This window comes from Lagenorhynchus albirostris, chromosome 7, assembly GCF_949774975.1.
Source record: "Lagenorhynchus albirostris chromosome 7, mLagAlb1.1, whole genome shotgun sequence".
Classification (NCBI taxonomy): domain Eukaryota; kingdom Metazoa; phylum Chordata; class Mammalia; order Artiodactyla; family Delphinidae; genus Lagenorhynchus; species Lagenorhynchus albirostris.
Genome location: NC_083101.1, coordinates 12,279,617 through 12,299,444, shown reverse-complemented (window position 1 = coordinate 12,299,444; position 19,828 = coordinate 12,279,617). Strand labels below are relative to the sequence as shown.

General features: G+C 36.9%; 2 protein-coding genes across 5 annotated transcripts in view; both read left to right on the top strand.

Annotated features, from left to right (window-relative positions):
• Nucleotides 1-19,828, top strand: part of RABGAP1 (RAB GTPase activating protein 1) — a 151,198-nt gene that overhangs the window by 71,702 nt on the left and 59,668 nt on the right. For all 4 annotated transcript variants that reach the window (XM_060154385.1, XM_060154387.1, XM_060154386.1 and 1 more), the window contains one exon: nt 427-577. In XM_060154385.1, the coding sequence (XP_060010368.1) occupies nt 427-577 (151 nt within the window). The remainder of the gene's footprint in view (nt 1-426; nt 578-19,828) is intronic.
• GPR21 (G protein-coupled receptor 21) lies at nt 11,801-14,982 on the top strand. The gene is made up of 2 exons (XM_060153306.1): nt 11,801-12,319; nt 12,739-14,982. The coding sequence occupies exon 2, from the start codon at nt 13,131-13,133 to the stop codon at nt 14,178-14,180; it is 1,050 nt and encodes a 349-aa protein (XP_060009289.1). The 5' UTR covers nt 11,801-12,319; nt 12,739-13,130; the 3' UTR covers nt 14,181-14,982.

Sequence of the window (19,828 nt, the reverse complement as noted above, 5' to 3'; positions counted from 1 at the left end):
TATCTTTATATTCTCACTTGGAACAAAAATATATTTAAATGTAAAATGTAAAAATACACAGTTTGCTTATCAATTTTGATGCAGAGTCGAGCTCTTATCTTTGGCTATGTGTCAAATGATTGGAATTTTGCTTTGTTTTTCTTATACAAACTACAACCATAAAGCTGTGGTTTCCAGTTTTGCTTTTTATCAAAAAATAGTAGAGTAATAATTTAAAGATACTTTAAGAAGCAGTCTGACTTCAGAATTCTTTCCTCCACTCAATCTTTTACAGTTACATTGGCCACATCTAGTTCAATGACTTTTTTTAAAAATATATTACCTTTATTAAGTCTTTGTGTATCATTTAGTTTAGCTTTCATAAAAATAACACTCTTTTAGAGAAGCTGTCTTTTATGCACTTATGGATTATGGCTTTATTTTTAGGCATCTTAACTTGAGTGTGAGGCCAAAGCAGTTGTCATCCTTAGTAAGAAGCGGTGTTCCTGAAGCTCTTCGAGGAGAAGTCTGGCAGCTGCTAGCAGGTTGTCACAACAATGACCACCTGGTAGAAAAGTACCGAATTCTCATCACAAAGGTAAGGGGATGATAATTCAGCTTCAGCATTAGTCCTTTTAGAAATTTATTACAAAAAGATCATTGTGGCTATTTGATTTCTAAGAATTTTATATAATTCGTTTATCTGATGTAAGAGTAGAACTTTCATACTTCTGTCCCAGAGATATTTCTAGTGTTGGCACAAAGGAGAAGGCATAGGTTTTCTTCCTTCCTTTTCACCGCAGAGGCAAAAGATGGCCTCTACCCTTTGTGTATGAATCTCTTCTGACCATAATTTCATTCTTAGTCAGGTCAGTTGTGCTGTGCCATGTGTAAAAACTTTCGTTTGTTTGTTTATGTATTTATTTATTTATTTTGCGGTACACGGGCGTCTCACTGTTGTGGCCTCTCCCGCTGTGGAGCACAGGCTCCGGACACGCAGGCTCAGCGGCCATGGCTCACAGGCCCAGCCGCTCCGCGGCATGTGGGATCTTCCTGGACTGGGGCATTACCCGCGTCCCCTGCATCGGCAGGCGGACTCTCAACCACTGCACCACCAGGGAAGCCCTCCTTTCTTTATTTTCTTTCTTTCTTTATTTATATTTTTGCAGTACGCGGGCCTCTCACGTTGCGGAGCACAGGCTCCAGACGCGCAGGCCCAGCTGCCATGGCTCACGGGCCCAGCCGCTCCGCGGCATGTGGGATCTTCCCAGACTGGGGCACGAACCCGTGTCCCCTGCATCGGCAGGCGGACTCTCAACAACTGCGCCACCAGGGAAGCCCCCTTTGTTTATTTTAATCCTTTTCACACTTCAAAGAAATGTGCTCTTTGTAGATAAGGCCTAGTCCTAGTTTTTACAATTGGAAGAACATGGTTCTTTTATCGTAAACCATATTCCCTTTTAGTTCATTCCTCTAAAGTGAAGAATTCTATTTTTTATAGTATCCCCTTCTCAAGTTCATGAATTGCTCAAGGTTTTGCAAGTGAAGCAACAAAATTTTTCCTTGTACAAGTATATAAGAATTTAAACTAATTTTTTGCAAGGTCAGGCTGTGCTTTGTGCCTTTTGCAGGACCCATGGTACTGGTTATAAGTTTTGTTTTTGTTTTCTAAAATTCTTCAAGTTTTTATCTTTAGGAAGCAGTTTCTCCAATGATATGCAAATCCCAAACCTGAATTATGAATGAATTTCTCAGAACCCCCAGTAATATATGAAAAATTTTCAATGTGACAAAAGGTGGGACTTCTTTTAAAAATATATTAAAACGTTATGAGGTGAATAGTATCTCTATAAAACTATAATTAAAAAAAAAAACCTTATAGGTAAGGACAACATTTGAACATGAAATCAGATCTTTCCTCAGCAGAAATATGACTTTTTTTTAACACCTTTATTAGGGTATAATTGCTTTACAATGGTGTGTTAGTTTCTGCTTTATAACAAAGTGAATCAGCTGTACATATACATATATCCCCATATCTCCTCCTTCTTGCATCTCCCTCCCACCCTCCCTATCCCACCCTCTAAGTGGAGAAAAATGACTTTTATTTGCTCAAAATATTAGTGTTTCTATTCATCATCTTGTTTCCAGACAGATGTATTTTCCTTCAGGAACTAATATTCTGTTTCCCTTCATTATGTTGATGTTATTGTTTAACCAGCTATATTGAGTGCCTATTACAACCACAGTGCTGGAGCTAGGAGGTCAAACACAAAAGCAATTAACATAAATCATGTGATAGTCTGGAAAAGCACAGTGGGAACCATCAAAAGGAGTGATTAATTCAGCCTGGGGGAATAGGAGAGTCTTTATCAGGAATATGATGTTTAAGATGGGTTCCAGAAAAGACCTCCCCAGGCATGGAAGAATGGCAGAGCGTTGTACTCATAGTACCATTAGAGACATGGAAGAACAAGGTTATGCAACATGTATGGCTAGCAAAAGTACACTTAGTTGATTTTTTTCTTTTATTGGCAAATCCTATTTTGGATATGTAATTATAACATTTTGAAGTCCTTTGAAATGTTTGGCCAAAAATTATTTCTTAAATATTTTTGGTGTGGCTACTCATAGAGATAATTTAAAGACATGAAGTATTTGGGCTTCCCTGGTGGCGCAGTGGTTGGGAGTCCGCCTGCCGATGTAGGGGATGCGGGTTTGTGCCCCGGTCCGGGAAGATCCCACATGCCGCGGAGCGGCTGGGCCCATGAGCCATGGCCACTGAGCCTGCGTATCCAGAGCCTGTGCTCTGTAGCAGGAGAGACCACAACAGTGTACTGCAAAAAAAAAAAAAAGAAGACATGAAGTACTCTATTTTTCTGGTTCCATGAAAATGGTGATATCTGTTTCTCGAATAGGAACCTGGTAGTTATTATTATAATTGACATTTTAAAAATTTGCTCTGAATTTTTTTGAGGGGAGAAACTACTTTAAATTTTTTTTTTTACAGCAAGCTGTAATTTACATAGGCTAAAATACACAACTTTAAAGTGTACGGCTCCATTACATATGAATACACTGCTCTGATCATTACCAAAAGGAAGAATATATCCATCACCCCAAAAAGTTATTATTGTCCCTTTCTAGTCATAACCACTCCTACACCACCCCTGAAAAACCAATACAGTAAGTCCCCTACATACGAACCTTCAAGTTGCGAACTTTCAAAGATGCAAACACGTTTGCATGTCCAACCATGTAAGTTAGTTCACGTATCTGGCGTACATTGTCACGTGGTGCATCATGTACAAGTGGTTGTGCTTTTGTGTTCTTTACTGTACAGTACTGTATAGAGTACAGTAGTACAGAATCTTTATTTCAAGCCCAGGATGTCCAGAAGCCAGCATGAAAGCAGTGGTGATGTAGCTGATACTACTGTACTTTTCAAGGTACTGTACTATAAGGTTTAAAATGTTTATTTTTTGTTTTTATTTGTTTTTTTATGTATTGTTTGTGTGAAAAGTATTATAAACCTATTACAGCACAGTACTGTATAGCCAGTTGTTTTAGTTGGGTACCTAGGCTAACTTTGTTGGACTTGGGAACAGACTGGACTTACAAAAGCGCTCTCGGAACAGAACTCGTCATATGTAGGGGACTTACTGTAATCTTTCCCTAGATTAGTTTTGATTGTTCTTGAACTTTATTTACAAACAATCATACAGTCATGCAGCATGTATTCATTTGTATTTGACTTCTTTTGGTCATCCATTTTGGGAGTGTATCAGTAGTTTGTTTTATATTTGTTTTCGTTTTTTTAATTGCTGAGAATATTCCATTGTATGAATATTTAAATCACACTTTAAAAAAATCTGTTCTGCTATTATAGATGTTTGTGGCTTTTTTTATTTCTCCCTGTTTTAGCTTTTATAAAGCTGCTGTGAACATTCTTGTATTGTTTTTTGTTTTGTTTTTGTTTTTTGCGGTACGTGGGCCTCTCACTGTTGTGGCCTCTCCTGTTGCGGAGCACAGGCTCCAGATGCGCAGGCTCAGCGGCCATGGCTCAGGGGCCCAGCTGCTCCGCGGCATGTGGGATCTTCCCGGACCGGGGCACGAACCCGCTTCCCCTGCATCAGCAGGTGGACTCTCAACCACTGCGCCACCAGGGAAGCCCTCTTGTGTATATTGATAACAGGTGCTATGGTCTGACTGTGTCCCTTAAATTTCATGTTGAAACCTAACCACTATACCAAGGTGATAGGGAGGTGATTAGGCCATGAGGGCAGAACCCTCATGCTTGGGTTAGCACCATTATAAAAGAGTCTCGGGAAAGATCCTCCCCACCTTCCACCATGTGAGGATACAACTAGAAGTCGGCAGTGTGTAGCCCAGAAGAGGGCCTTCACCAGAGCCCAGCTGTGTGGCACTCTGATCTTAGACTACTAGCCTCCAGAATTGTGAGCAATAAAATTCTGCTGTTTATAAGCCATCCAGTCTGTGGTGTTTTGTTATAGAAACCCAGGCACACTAAGACAGTGCAATCTTTTATTCAGTTATTCTTCTATTGGTAGGCATTTATTTTGTTTCAAGTTTTTAGCCTCTAAATAGTGTTTACTAAACAATCTTACACATGTTCTAAATCTTTGACTTTTATTGAATAGTCTCAGTAGTGTGATTGTTGGATCAAAGGGTAATATGTTTTTTAAACTTGTTATTTAATTTTTGTATTTAATTTACTTATGTCCAGATTGCCTCTGTGAAAGGCCATATATGACAGTTCACAGTTCCACCAGCAATGTAGGAACGTACCTATTAACACATATCCCAAACAGTATTAGTTATCAGTGTAAGTTTTGCTGTCAGTGGATGTAAGTGATGCCAGTATGTCTTTAGTTTGCAGTTCCCTGACTACAAATAAATTTGAGCGATTTGCTCTTCCATCTCTTTATATTCTTTGTATATTTTTCTATTAACTTTTAAGATGTCAGTTTCTAAGTACTTTATATAATTATATTCTTTGTAGCTTCATTATAAATATCTTTCTAGAATTTTAGATTTATATTAACTTTATGGTTTCATGCCATACGAAACACTTTCAATTTTTATGTAGAAAATTGCATCTTGGTTAAGATCTCTCCTACCTCTAGATTTTGTAAATATACTTTCCAACGTTTCCTTGTGATTTTTATTGTACGTGTTATATTTTTATGTCTTTAATCCATCTGGAATTTATTTTTGTACATGGCATATGATAGCAGTCCAATTTTACTTTCTCCCAGATGGATAACCAGTTGTGCTACTTCTATTTTCCTACTGAGTAGAACTGCCACGTTTGTTATATCTTAAATTCTCATATATGCTGGGATTGATTTCTAGCTTGTTCTATTTATTTATTTTTGTGTATTCCTATACCAATACTGTTTTGGTTAAAGAGGCTCTGAGTTATGTTCTAATATCCAGTAAAGCAAGTCTTTTTTTCACTGTTTCCTGTTTTTCTTATCTATTTTTGCATATTTAATCTTCCATATAAACTTTAAAGTCATTTTCTCCAGTCTCACCATTATCCTGAAAAGTTATATAAGGATTCTAGTTTGAATTACATTTAATTCACATATTAATTTAGGTTATAAGATACATTGTTATAATATCTTTACATCTGAGAATATGGTATGCCTTTCCACTTGTCAAGGTCTTATGTCTGTTGAAGACTTCAGAGTTGCCTTCATATATGTCTTGTTCCTCTTTTGTTAAATTTATTCCTAAGAATTATCTTAGAGTGTTGTCGCTATAGCAAATGGACTATTTTTTTTCTGATTTCCATTTCTAAGTAGCTAATTGCTACAACAGAGAATAGACATTAATTTTTTCTAATTCTCTATCCATCTACCTCTTGATATTTTGATTAATCCTCCTAATTTATACTAGCATCTTTTAAGATTTTCTGGTATATGATAATAGCAGCAAAAACAGTTTCACTTCTTTTTTCACTGTTTATGCAGGCTACTAAATTTTCTTGTTTTTATATTTGATAGAAGCTTTAAGACAGTGTTTAATGATGGTGGTGATAGCATCCCTATTGAGTTCCTGATTTTAATTAAAATGGTCTTAGTGATTCAGACTTCTGGAAAGCATGCTATTCAGTTGTGGGGGTTTTTTGGTAATACTTTTTATTTTATTTAAGTGATTTTATTCTATCTCAGGCTTTGATTTTTTTTATTAGGAATGTCTACTGAAATTTTATGAAGGACTTTTTCAGCACTTAGTAGTGAATATGATTTTCTTTAACTTGTTCTTGGAGTAGATACGTTATCAACATATGATAGGCTTCTTGATATTGAACTACCCTTGGCTTCATGGAATAAATTTCTGCAGACCAAATACTCCTGGATTTTTAGTTTTCTGTTCTTTCTGGTCTTTGACAGAGGGTTCCTCAACCCTAGTCTCTAGTTAGAACTTGTCAGGCACAGGGGAAAGAAGCCCTAAGTAATCCACAGGGATTCTTACGGGCTCTCTTACTCCCAGCTGTAAGACCTATAGCTATTTGGGTCTGGTAAATCAAGTAAATTGGAGTTGAGAATGGAGGGAAAAGAGGGTGCTTTCTGGTCTCCAGCTTCCAGAATCATCCTCTGGTCCTTCTTTCTTTTGGTTATTTTTCACCTTTTATATCAGTGACTATTTATTTTGCTTAGTACCAAAAATTTACATCAGAATGGCTTCCTTAACAGATTCTTTTAATAAATAAAAGAATAATGAAATAGCAGCGTGTTCTGATGTTTCTCTTTCCTTCCATCCAGTCAGCCTTGTGTTTTCTGAAACCTATTTGCATTGTTTTCGCTAGTGATTTTAGTGGCAAACCTCAGTGGTAACAGTCTTTTGCCATGAATTTCAAGTTTTTATCCAGAGCCACATAATCGATATTTACATTTCTGATTGTCCAAGGGAAGCCCTGGAGGCCCAGCCACATTTTACCAGTCTGGAAAAATAATTTAAATATCTAATTATAACTTCGTTTTAATTAAAAATCTCTTCCTGGTTGATTTGGTAATAGTCAAGGATTCAATAATATTTAATCATAAGAACCTCCTGTGGATACTAAACAAAAAGGGGATCAAGTTAGCAAAAAGATCACTGGCCATGAAGTTAGGAAGTGTCTGGGTACTAGTTTCAACTCTGCCACTGGCTTACATGAACTCAGATGAGGTTCTATTTCCTTTTCTCTGCTGAAATGAGGTTGCTGAAGTAAATGGTTGAGCTTCCTTTAAGTTTCCGTTAAGCTTTAACATTCTGGAAAAATTAAATGGAATGTTTGAGTCCTGCCCCCAAAATAGCCTGTGATTCTACTGTTTCACAACTCAGTACTCTTGCTGTCTGATTCTGTAAGAAAACAATTGCCAGTGGACTTTCAGAACTTTATTGTCTGCTCCACTATAGCAGTTGCCATAGTAGGTCAGCTATAGACTGAATGTTCTTGGCTCCCCAAAATTCATATGTTGAAACCCTAACACCACCCCACCCCCAACAATGTGATGGTGTTTGGAGGTGGGGCCTTTGAGAGGAGATTCAAGATTCAAGGGGCCTCTCAAGGGGGTAGAGCCCTCATGAATGGGTTTAGTATCCTTATAAAAAAAGACCATAGAAAGCTCCCTTGCCCCTTCTGCCATGTGAGGACACAGTGTAAGATGACTGTAGATTCTCACCAGACACCAAATTGCCAACACCTTGATCTTGGGCTTCCCAGTCTCTGGGACTATGAGAAATAAATTTATTGTTTATAGGCAATTCAGTCTATGGTATTTTTGTTATAGCATTTCTAATGGACTGAGATACTGTTCCTTTAAATTGTTATTTGTGAAAATAATTTTTAAGTCCCTATATCCCATCTTTGTAAATTCATGTACCCTCTGATGAGTTTCTGTAAGTCATACCTGTCCAGGCAGTTTTCAAGTTCTTTCTGAATTATAAGACTATAAAAACATAATTAGGTTTGGTCATATTAAATTTGCTGGTATCTGACAGTGTTTGATTTACAAATAGGCAATTTCACATGCATCAACCTAATAATTATGGGTGAATTAAACTGTTACCATACTAGGATTTTACTTGAAAGGTCTTCCCATCCAAAAACAAATGCCTGTTGTTTTATTAGGCATTTGTTGTTTAGTCAATCAGAAACACCTTTGAAAGCCTGCTTTGTGCTGGCCGTGTGTTAAGGTCTTATGGTTATGCCCATGAATAAAATATACCTGTTCTCTGGTTTGGGGGAATCTACAGTCTAATGAGGGAAACAGGCAATTAACTAACCATTTGGAATAAAGTTGCATGAGGGTTATAGAAAAGAAGATACATATTGTTGTGCAGCAAATGACAAGGACTTCTCATCTAAGGGTTCAAAAAGTTCTCTTGTTCAGAATTATCCGGGGAGGGGGATTGTGGTGGTAGGAGAGGGGGGCATGTGTGCATGGCATGTGTGATGTTAAAAGTCAAGGGGAAAAGCATGTTCTCAAGGGTGATAAAGAGCTTGGCAGTTTCAGAGTGTGAAAGTTGGTAAAGTCAGAGAAGGTAGGTAGGAGCCAGATCTTAGAAAGCTTAAATAAGGCATATTTAATATCTCAGGCAATAGGAAGTCATTTTAAGTAGGCAAATCATATATTCAGGTTTGGAAGGCAGTATGCAAAGTGATTTAGTGTGTCCATCTAAAGGTAGATTATCTTGATTCAAATCCTAGTTTTGTATTCAGGCCATTGACATTGGGCAATTTACAATTAAACCTTTTGTTTCCTATATGTAAAATGGGATAATAATAGTATCTTATTTATAGAGTAGTTAGAATAGCTTAGATAATGCATGAAAACACTTAGTACAATTCATGGTAAGTATAAATTAACCACTTATTGTTATTATTTATATTATCATTGAGTTAGAACGGAGTAAGATTAATTGCAGCAAAACCTAGTAATTCAGGCAAGAGATAATTGTTACTTGGTTTGTTATTGTTATTATTTGTATTATTGAGTTAGAATGGAATAAGATAAATTGCAGCAAAACCTGTTAGCAATTCATGCAAGAGATAATTGTCACTTGGTTTGTTTCAGTGGCAGAAGGGATAGAGAAAGAGGTAACTTCTTGAGAGAAATTTCACAGGTAGAAAGAATCCTTGGCACTTGGTGATTGAATGAATGTGCGAGATGAGGGAGAGGGAGGGGAATTAAATTGGGTTTGGAATGACATCGATATAAATACACCCACATCAGCTGAACTAAAATAATTAAATAAATCAACATTTAAAGCTCATTTTTACTAAATAATAAGTGATAGATAATACCCAGAAGTGAATCTTATGAATTTGAAGCACTGAGATTGATCCTTTTCCATCTATAATAGATAAACTGCTGAGGAGGCTGGGAGAAGAATAAATGTAATTTGAACAATCTTTTCTCTTTTTCGTTTGGTGTTTCCTTTCTCTTTCTGCCATTTTTCATTTTTAGTTCTGTGATTTGGTTATTTTAATTTTTTAGTGTTAGGTTGAGCCATATAGAAGTTTCCATTTTTGTAGATCAGAAAATATTTAACCAGAAATGAAATGGTTAAATATTAACAATTTCACATGGTTCATCTAGTTATATTCTCATTCTGTAAAAATTTTTAACTGGGGCTGTAGGTGTCTATTTTGAATTAAATTGAGTACCAAGGCCATCTGAAGGAATGTTGCAGTGATGGCATAAGGACGAGTGGAGCTGAGCCCCATGAAGTAGGTGACTTAACCTGGCATCATCTATTCAATGTGGCTCTGGGAGGGCATCATATGGCCAGGTTTTTTGTTAGCTTTACCAAAAGTGACATGTTATATATTACTTTGGCTTTTTTTTTTTAACCTGATTGTAAAAAATAGCACATAGAAATTAGCAAATTCACAAAACATAGAAAACCATAAAGAAGAAATTAAAAATCACTTGTAATCCCACTATCCAGTGAAAAGTAGAATTGATTTTTAATGCATTTTCTTCCAGTCATATATACAGAAATACTCTTTTATTAAAAAAAATCATGTGACTGCATTATTTTTAAAGGTAAATGTATGTATAGATTTTTGTGAGGACATAGATTTATTGCTCCCCCTTGTCATTAGTAATTTGTCTCCTCTGGATTAAAAACTAAAAGGAGGAAATGAATTTGAGAGCCATTATAGAAATAGATTCATAAGATGTGGTAACTAAGAATGGTATATTAAGGGAGAGAGTGGTCAAGATGATTTCTGAGTTCATACCTGAGTGCCCGGGAAAATGTGAGGAAAAAAGTAAAAGAGTCTTATTTGGTGGGAAAAAATGTATTTAATTTTGGTTATGCTGTGGTTGAAGTCTCTATATGACATCCAGGTAGATGTGTGACTAGCAGGCAAATTGTAGAAGGAAAGGGAACTCAGGAGTGAAGTCAAGTTTTGAGACATAGGCAGAGAAATTATTTGTCTAGTGGGAATAATTAGTGCCATACCATCTTTCCTTCTTGCCTTACATATGTATAGCCTCAATGTATTTGAGGAAGGCAGGGCAGCAAAGTGTCGAAATAACTGTCATTGCCCTTAGAACTGGGCAGTCACAATAAGAGAGGGCACCTTAGGATTCAGAAGAGCCCCAGCCTCAAGCAATGCAGTAGGACTGGTGGGAAAACACAGACTATTTAGGAAGGTTGTTTGAGGTTGTGTGAGAAGAAAGTAAAGTTATATACCCCCTGTGTACTAAGTATTGGTAAGCCTTTTGTATACACTGTCTGCTTTATTTCTCACCAACGTCATGAAATAGGGAGTGTGATCCTCATTTTACAGATGATGAAACTGAGGCTAAGAGAGGCTAAGTAATATTAGAGCAAGGAAGCAAGGATTTGAGCCAGATGGGTGTTCAGTGCCATGGGTCTTTTTGCTGTGCCACACTTTGCCATCTTTTCCAATAAGACCTGTCAATTACAGCTATCAAGCTTATGCTCAGTAGGTTTTTTGAGTTCCTTGCCTTCGTGTAGTAAGCACAGCGCTTCAGATCTTAAAATGTAATTGAGTGACCATTGCCTGCAATGAGAAAGCATGTATGTGAAACAGATAAAAAATGAAAGTTGGATCACATAACATATATCTCCATCCAGGTGTGCAGACCTTCTGGAATGTTTACAAATGTCAACATTTGTTTATTTTATTTTACTCTACTGAGTTATGTGAAACTTTACTTAGAAGGATGAATTGAGAGACCAAAGATACCTGGAGGAAAAGACAATAAAAATACACATTTCTAATTAACTAAAAATTGTCATAATTTGACACTCCCAATTAGCTGAAAATTGTCATCACTTATGACATCACCTGAAGAGCCACAATAAAATCCCAATTTGCCTTGTGTTAAGTAAGCACAAACAAGATTGTATATTCTAAGATACAGAGCTAGTTTGTACCATGAAACTTCCTGCAATTTTCAAACCTGGGTGGAAGTGGGTGCATTTTCTTGTCCATCTTTTGTTTGTATATTTGTGTAACACTTCTCAGCAAACTAGAAGCAAGTAATGGCATCTCAAAACCATAGGATAGTGTCAAATACAGGAACAATGTAATTCCTCTTTGTGTGTGCTGTTTCTGCAATATTCAGAGTAGATGGGATTTTCTTTATTTTTTCTCTTGAAAACCTAATTTTTGTTTGTTTGTTGTTTTGGTCACGTTTCTTAAAATAGATCCATATTTAGTGAATCATGAGAGAAAATTAATGCTAAATATGTAGCCTTCTAGCTAGAACTTCTTGTGCTGAATTGTGATTCCTCAGTTGTCACGCACTGTTAACACACTTTCATTCTTTAACATTGCTCTTTGTTCTATGGGAAATGCTACAAGAAAGTAGGAATTTCCTCTCACCATTACCCCTCTGGCAGTGTGTTTCAATCTAATTCCTGGCTTGCTGTCTGTCCTGCTTACTACCTCTTCTCCTTACTAGCAGTCTAAATTCTGCTTCATCTACTAAGAGGGGGATTCCAGACAGACGAGGAAACAGCCTTCATCACTGCCCTGCAGGCATATTAAGTTATTCCCCCACTGTGCAGTCTGGAAATCAGGGAGCACCTCTCTGGCAATGAATTCTAATGAGCTGCTAAAGATGCCGGAGTGTGTGCGCACACAGGCGTTTTCTTTCCCCTCCCCCGCCTCTTCCTTTTCCAAGCCCCTCTTCTCCCTATTTCCCCTCCTACTCCTTTATCCCCTCCCTCTGTGTCTCATTTCTGCAGTAAACGGGGCTGAGGCACATTCCTGCTTTGCAAGGCTTTCTGTTAAGGTGTTCTGTGGCTTTTGTTTGGATCGCAGCATGCTGAATTACAGGTAATACTCTGAAATTGAGCTAGACAGATCAATGCTGTTGAAATTTTTCTAAGAGGCAAAATATTACATTGGAATCAATGAAGAAAATAAGTTATCTTGGCTAATTTTATTCATGGTAATTAAATTCTATAAGCAGATTCCTCTTCTTCCCCGAAAAGCTCAAATGAAAGGAAATGGGGTTAGATTGATCTGACTTGCGATTGATTTTGTTTTATGTTGATCATGAAAGCTTGCTGTTGCTGCGCCTCCTCTGTAGAGTAAGGACCAATTATGTGGGGTGCTACTGAGGGTAGCCGTGAATAGTTGTACTGGGTGGGGTGGGATAGAGTGGGAGGGGTGATACCAGCTCGAGCTAGCCAGGTTCTTGATTAGGGCATTGGATGCAAAATATAAAACGCTCTTTCCTTTTCTTCTATCAGCTGTTCAGAGGAGACTCATTACAACTCCTGCTGAAGTCCTAATCTTCCTCCCTTCCCTTCTGCCCCTACCCCGTACCCTCATTGGCCTGAAGACATTGTACAGAGTTTGCCTTACTCCCCTGGTGCTATGTGTATGGTAAACCTGGTACTATGGCCGCATCTCGGACTGGCCAGACAACTGCTGCTGGTTCTCCCTATTCCAAGAAGGATTTAAAGGGGAATTGCACTGCAGGCAATGCATCAGAGCAGCAGCATCGGGAGCTTGGGGACTAAGGCTCCTCGGGCATTATTACAGACACACAGAGCTGACCGCAATGACAGCAGCTGCTCCTTTGAACTGTTGGCAGCAGCCAAGCGGCAGCATGAAGTGAGAGATCACTCCTGAGCTCAAGATGAACTCTACCTTGGATGGTAATCAGAGCAGCCACCCTTTTTGCCTCTTGGCATTTGGCTATTTGGAAACTGTCAATTTTTGCCTTTTGGAAGTATTAATTATTGTCTTTCTAACTGTGTTGATTATTTCTGGCAACATTATTGTGATTTTTGTATTTCATTGTGCACCTTTGTTGAACCACCATACTACAAGTTATTTTATCCAGACTATGGCATATGCTGACCTCTTGGTTGGGGTAAGCTGCCTGGTCCCTTCTTTATCACTCCTCCACTACCCGCTTCCAGTAGAGGAGTCCTTGACTTGCCAGGTATTTGGTTTTGTAGTATCAGTTCTGAAGAGTGTCTCCATGGCCTCTCTGGCCTGTATCAGCATCGATAGATATATTGCCATCACTAAGCCTCTAACCTATAATACCCTGGTTACGCCCTGGAGACTGCGTCTGTGTATTTTCCTGATTTGGCTATACTCCACCCTGGTCTTCCTGCCTTCCTTTTTCCACTGGGGCAAACCTGGATATCATGGAGATGTGTTTCAGTGGTGTGCGGAGTCCTGGCACACCGACCCCTACTTCACCCTGTTCATCGTGATGATGTTATATGCCCCAGCAGCCCTCATTGTGTGCTTCACCTATTTCAACATCTTCCGCATCTGCCAACAGCACACAAAGGAAATCAGCGAAAGGCAAGCCCGCTTCAGCAGCCAGAGTGGGGAGACTGGGGAGGTGCAGGCCTGTCCTGATAAGCGCTATGCCATGGTCCTGTTCCGAATTACTAGTGTATTTTACATCCTCTGGTTGCCATACATCATCTACTTCTTACTGGAGAGCTCCACTGGCCACAGCAACCGCTTCGCATCCTTCTTGACCACCTGGCTTGCTATTAGTAATAGTTTCTGCAACTGTGTCATTTATAGTCTTTCCAACAGTGTCTTCCAAAGGGGACTAAAGCGCCTCTCAGGGGCCATGTGTACTTCTTGTGCGAGTCAGATGATAGCTAAGGACCCTTACACAGTTAGGAGCAAAGGCCCCCTTAATGGATTTCATGTCTGAAGTGGTTCAGATATTGGGTCACTGTTGTGTGTGTGTGTGTGTGTGTGTGTGTTTCCTTTTTATCTTTTTGTATTTCTAGTTCACTGGGAAATATGGGACAAAATAGTTTGACTCTAAGCAATAGTTAACAAATGATCCATCCAAAATACCTTTTAAGTTTGCAGAAATGATTTTTTTTAATGCTTTCGAATGAGAAGAATCAGGACCATGAAGATAAATTGCTCTTCGTTCCTATTTCCATAATGTCATGGAAATGACTGTATTTAATTCTCAGACTTAAAATGAATAAAGCCATATCTAACACCTCTCTCCAGCTGGCATGACTGAACCTGGGTGTGAAAAGCGTCAGCATTTTTAAAAGTCATCATTTTCTTGTTGCTTTTCTGGGTTCTTTCCAGCTGTTTGAGCTTCATGTACAATTGATTTCTTTTAACAGGAAATATTAAAATACAGTGGTGAATTAACAGGGTTTTAAAATTTTCTTTATATCTGTCAAAGTGTAACTACCCTGCAGGTTTCCACACTGTCATTCAGAAAGTCAAATGTTTTATGTCTTATTCTCTTGAGAGAATTCTCAGTACAGTGAATAATGTGAAAACTTAAACATTAATTTAAAATTTGGGGGGACTTCCCTGGCGGTTCAGTGGTTAAGACTTTGCCTTCCAATGCAGGGGGTGTGGGTTCAGTCCCTGGTTGAGGAACTAATATCCCACATGTCTCATTGCCAAGAAACCAAAAAACATAAAAGAGAAGCAATATTGTAACAAATTCAGTAAAGACTTAAAAAAAAAATGGTCCACATCAAAAAAAAATCTTAAAAAATAAATTTAAAAAAATAATAAAATTTTTGCATTGAACCATGAAGCAAAAGTGCAGTCAAATCATATAATTTATAGAAAAACTAAGCTGTATTTTATGCCATGCTTCACTGAGACCTAAACAAATATGTATACTGAAAGTGATTGTGTTGTAGTATTTTTGCCCAAGCCTTTGTGTATATGTGTATTGAGAATATTTGAATTGAGTTAGATTTCTCTTTTACAGCAAAATGCATTTAAATAAGCTGAAAAATAATTAAATGATAGGCTGATGGCTGCCATTTTTATAATGGTGAAAATACATTGAAAAGTGTCTTTAGTCTCCTCTGCTCTTTTTAGCTAGAGACTTTATGAAATACTAGAATATCAGGAAGAAAGGTCCTAGGCAACTGAGTCAGAAAATACAATGTACATTTAGCTAGTTCATTTTTAAAATAGGAGGGGTTGATTGAGATGGTCTCTTTGTGGTTAAATGGTATCATCTAATAAAGTAGTAACTAATTCTTTTTAAAAGCATTCTTTCAGTTAGTGTTAAGGAATCCATATTTGAATGAGAGAAGGAGAAATTCTGATTCTCTATTGCTATTCTCTTTCTGGAAAAAAAAATCCTTGGAATACTGTTCCTTTCCTAAATAGGCTTTTTTTTTTTTTTAAGCCAAAGTACTAGCAAAATCTGTAGAATTATTAATTGAGAGTGATGTGTATCTGTATGTAGAGTGATGTTTTGTTCCTAAAAGTAATTATGTTTAGAGCGAGAGGTTTATTTTTCTAAAAGGAGAGAAGGATTTCCCAGCAGCTCCAAGCATGAAAGTATTTCCTCTGCTCTTCTACTGGTTTTAATGTTTTAGAAGTCTTCAGGGAACTTGTATGATCTCTGCCTTTGGCTAGATGTTGTAATCTGAATGTGACAGTGGTGTTCAGTGAGATTGAAGATAGAAGAAAACCAAGGGAAATGTGGATTTTTGAGTCCAAGGAAGGACATAGATATTTATAAAACAGGCAGATATGCTTTGGTTTTCCATCATCATATTAGAAAACCTCCTACCCCCTTTTAAAATAAAAGATGGCATTCTTATGATTTTAGGTTTTAGAGATTGATTTGATTTTAAACTCAAATGTATTCTACTTAAACATTTTTATTTTAAGAGAACAAGTATGAATATAAGCATTTAAACTTCAGATTCTGAGTTCTTCCCAAAAGCTTGCTTGCTCTTTATATTTAGTGTTAGAAAATTTGATTCTAAGTTGTTTCAAAATTTAGAACTCATATTGGAATTGCAAGTTATGTTAGCAGTGGCTTTGTTAAGTTGCCATTTGAAGTAGAAAACCTTTTCTGTTAGATTCTGAAAAAAAGCTGTATACAATTCCCCTTTATTTAAGTGGCACAGATCTAAGAAAACAAAATTCCCTTTTTTTCATATATATCAGAGAATGTAACCTGTCCAGATTTGCACAGTTTGCTTGTCAATTTTTAGTTCAGATATGGGACTCATGAAGATTAATTTTTATGGAAAACTGATGTTAAGTCAGTAGATTTTTTGTGTGTGGGGGGGTACTGAGCCCTTTTAATTTTTTCTTGCAGTAGGGTTCCATTTTAGAGAAAACAAAAGTTTTTGGAAAAGATTTTGTGGGAATGTACGGAAATGAGGAAATCTCTGTTTAATTTTCTGGAAATGGCTAATCAAGCTGAGCTTTCAGTGACTGGAAGGCAACAACTCTTTTAATAAGAGCTTTTGTTAGTAGATTTTTATATTTTTGTCCTAGTACCAAATTTAGATGCCAGAGGGTTTTTTTTATTGGTTTTTTTTTTCACGTTAGAACCTCTCAGCCTAAAACTAAAGTAGGAACTAAGTAGATATAGTAACTTTAAAGAAAAATAAAGCATTCCTCCCCAGCTGATACTTAATATCAGATGTCTTTCCAGTTTATCTTGTAGTCATTGGACTTTATAAACTCTAACGTTTCTTCCAGGTATCAATTCTATTCTCATATTTCATTGTCTGTACTGCTTTAAAATTTTTGTTTTCTTGTGGTGTGTGTATCCTGGGGAGAAGGGTTGTGTTTGAATGCAATCATACAATCTTCTGTGGCTGGGGGCAGTTTCTGTGTGGTGCATTTGGAGAGTTTGTATTTAAGTAACCTTTTCATTCTTGCATATTTAGTGCAACATTTAATGACGTTTTATTTAAATACCAATCTGACTAGTTCAGAATGAGAAAAAGTATATTTTTAGAGTCAGTTACCTTAGGCTTTGACAAGACAGCCCATTTAACTTTATATAGTATATGGCTGATATCAGAGGAAGCATAAGCTTTTGGTGACTGTGTTGAAATTATTTCACAGTAAATTTTAAAATAAGACTATAGTAATTGTTATATTTGTAATTAGTTGTGTTTTTATACAATGATTTCAGTGAAGGTGTGTTTTTTTCCTCTTAGAGTGGAAAAGCAATTACAAAAGGACAAGTGCTCCACTTTAATGAAAGAATTATCTTTCACCAGAAAGGATATTTGAATTTTTCATGGACCTGTTGGCTTTAACCCTAAATTCCATTTTGGAAAGAGTTTTATTTAAGGTTTATTGCTGGATAAATATGTTTTTGAGCCTTTTATAGTGGCTTTTCCTTTTTACTTGAATAATGGTCTCAGTATTTTAAGGATTGGGAAAACTTGAATTTTTGTACTATTAAATGCATTTACTGTTCACCTCTTTGAACTTGAAAATGAAGCAACAGGGTTACAAGTTCCCAGATGGTAGAGTGATTTCTGGGAGTTTCCTCAGCTTTGCAGGTTTGATTAAAACATCTGCCTTTGATGGCTTTGTAGGAATTTTACTGACTGTGTTTTTGAATCATAAAAGATTTGTGAAATAAATTATTGGCAAACCAGAATTTCTTGCTATATGAGGAAATTTGGGGAAGTTTAAGGATGGGGGAGAATCATGGAACTATAAACTTTTTTAAAAGTCTTCATAAGTCATTATTTGTGTTGATTTTTGCATAATTTTTCCATTTCAGGTTACTAAATATTTTATATTAAATGTACATATTATTAATGTATTTTGCAGACCCAAGGAATATTCTAGACATTTCTTATGGCTGTAAATGAGTCACTTGGCTTCTCTTCAAAATTTGGATGATAACGGAATCATGATATGTAAAATGAACTTTGAACTGCGAATCTAGGTTTCTGTTACTAATTAACTCGTTTTGTAAGGGCTGGTCGCTTCTCTAAGCACTTAATTTCTTCTATTTATAATAATCCTTTCATCCTTCACAGGGTTACTTTGAGGATTGAATTAGATAACGGATGTAAGAGAACTTTGTAATATGTAAAGTGCTTTGAAAATAAAAATGATTACTGTTATTTGTATCTGCCATAGCTTTACATCTAAGGAAGCTGCATATAATGTGGCGCTCCCCCCCATAAGATCTTTGAAGGTCAATGCTAGGTGACTATTCCATGCTACTTAGCAATCCCAAAATAACAGTAACTTTAAATTCAACATAAAACTGTTACATTTACTCTCTTTACTTGTTTCCGAAGTCTCTAAAGGCAGGGACAATGTCTCTTCGTACCTTTAACCCCCAAATCTAACATAGGACCTGGCTTAGAGCAGAAGTTTTAGTAAGTTTTACGGAGTTAATGAATGAGCCTTTCTAATTATTACTTCTAGTCACTATTATTACTTCTAGTCATTATAGAGCAGTGGTGTTCAAAGGGTAGTCCAAAGCCCATAAGCAGTTTTTCATTTGATCAAAGCCATTCTAGACTGTATATAATAAATATCTCTTTTTAGTACCAAGAGACTACTGTGGGAATGTGTGTGCTTTATATGCTAGGTAACTTTACTCCTGGAAACTGTGTAGCCTCGGCCCAGGGAACTTCAGGCAGTGCTGTCAAACTGCCAATTTCTCACAGCATGGGTAAGATCTTGGCTCTAGATGCAGATAAGATAGGCTGTAAAAATCAGTCACTATGAAAGAGGAGCAATAGAATAGGATAGCTTGGTGAAAGAAATGGCTCTAATTCTTTGGTTTTGCTTTTTCTTTCAGTCTTTACCACTTTTCTAGCTCTATCTTCCCTTTCTTTCTTTTCTTAACACACTGTTGGTCATGTATTCAGAGTGAAGTGCTTATCATACTGCTATAGGGTATGGAAAATTGTATTATGCAATAACTGGCTTTTTGGAAAAGTTTAAGAAGCAATCAGGAAGCGCTTATGTAGCAGGCTCTACTAGATGCCAGGTAGTATAGCTAGCTGGCCTCAGAGATTTAAAGAAGGATCACATGATTCCTTTCTTATGGAACTTCATAGTTTTCAGATGTTTCATATGGAAAAATTCTGTGATCTGTCTTTCAAAAAGCTTCACAGAGTGACTTTATCAGGAGGAATTTACCAAGGCCTACTGGTGGGACAGTTGGCACACCATGGGTCTGTTTCTTGGGTGGGTTCATTATGCCAGTATATAAAATCATAATGTCACTTCATTAGTTTAAAATAAGAAATCATTGCTGGCAATAGGGAGCAGTCTTTCTCTATTGGTAGATCTTCATGGGAAGCCAAACCATATTCAGAATGTTGCTTAGTGAGGATGGAATCTCAGAATATGGTTCTGTAATGTGAAAATTTACTGGTATAAGACTGAGCCTGATGTTCCATCTCTGAAATCAGAAAACCTGGTCATTGGGATCCTAATAAAAGTTGAAATCATCTGTGCTTCCAGTACTGACCAACCTACCTTCTAATTGACATATTATTTCTTTAAATTAACTTCTTTTGTTACTTTTAGTAAAATTCCTTGCGAGTTTTAACAGTCTTACAAGCTTGC

Bases quoted from the DNA above. Each gene is read 5' to 3' on its own strand.
- GPR21 (XM_060153306.1), top strand. From the start codon at position 13,131: ATGAACTCTACCTTGGATGGTAATCAGAGCAGCCACCCTTTTTGCCTC.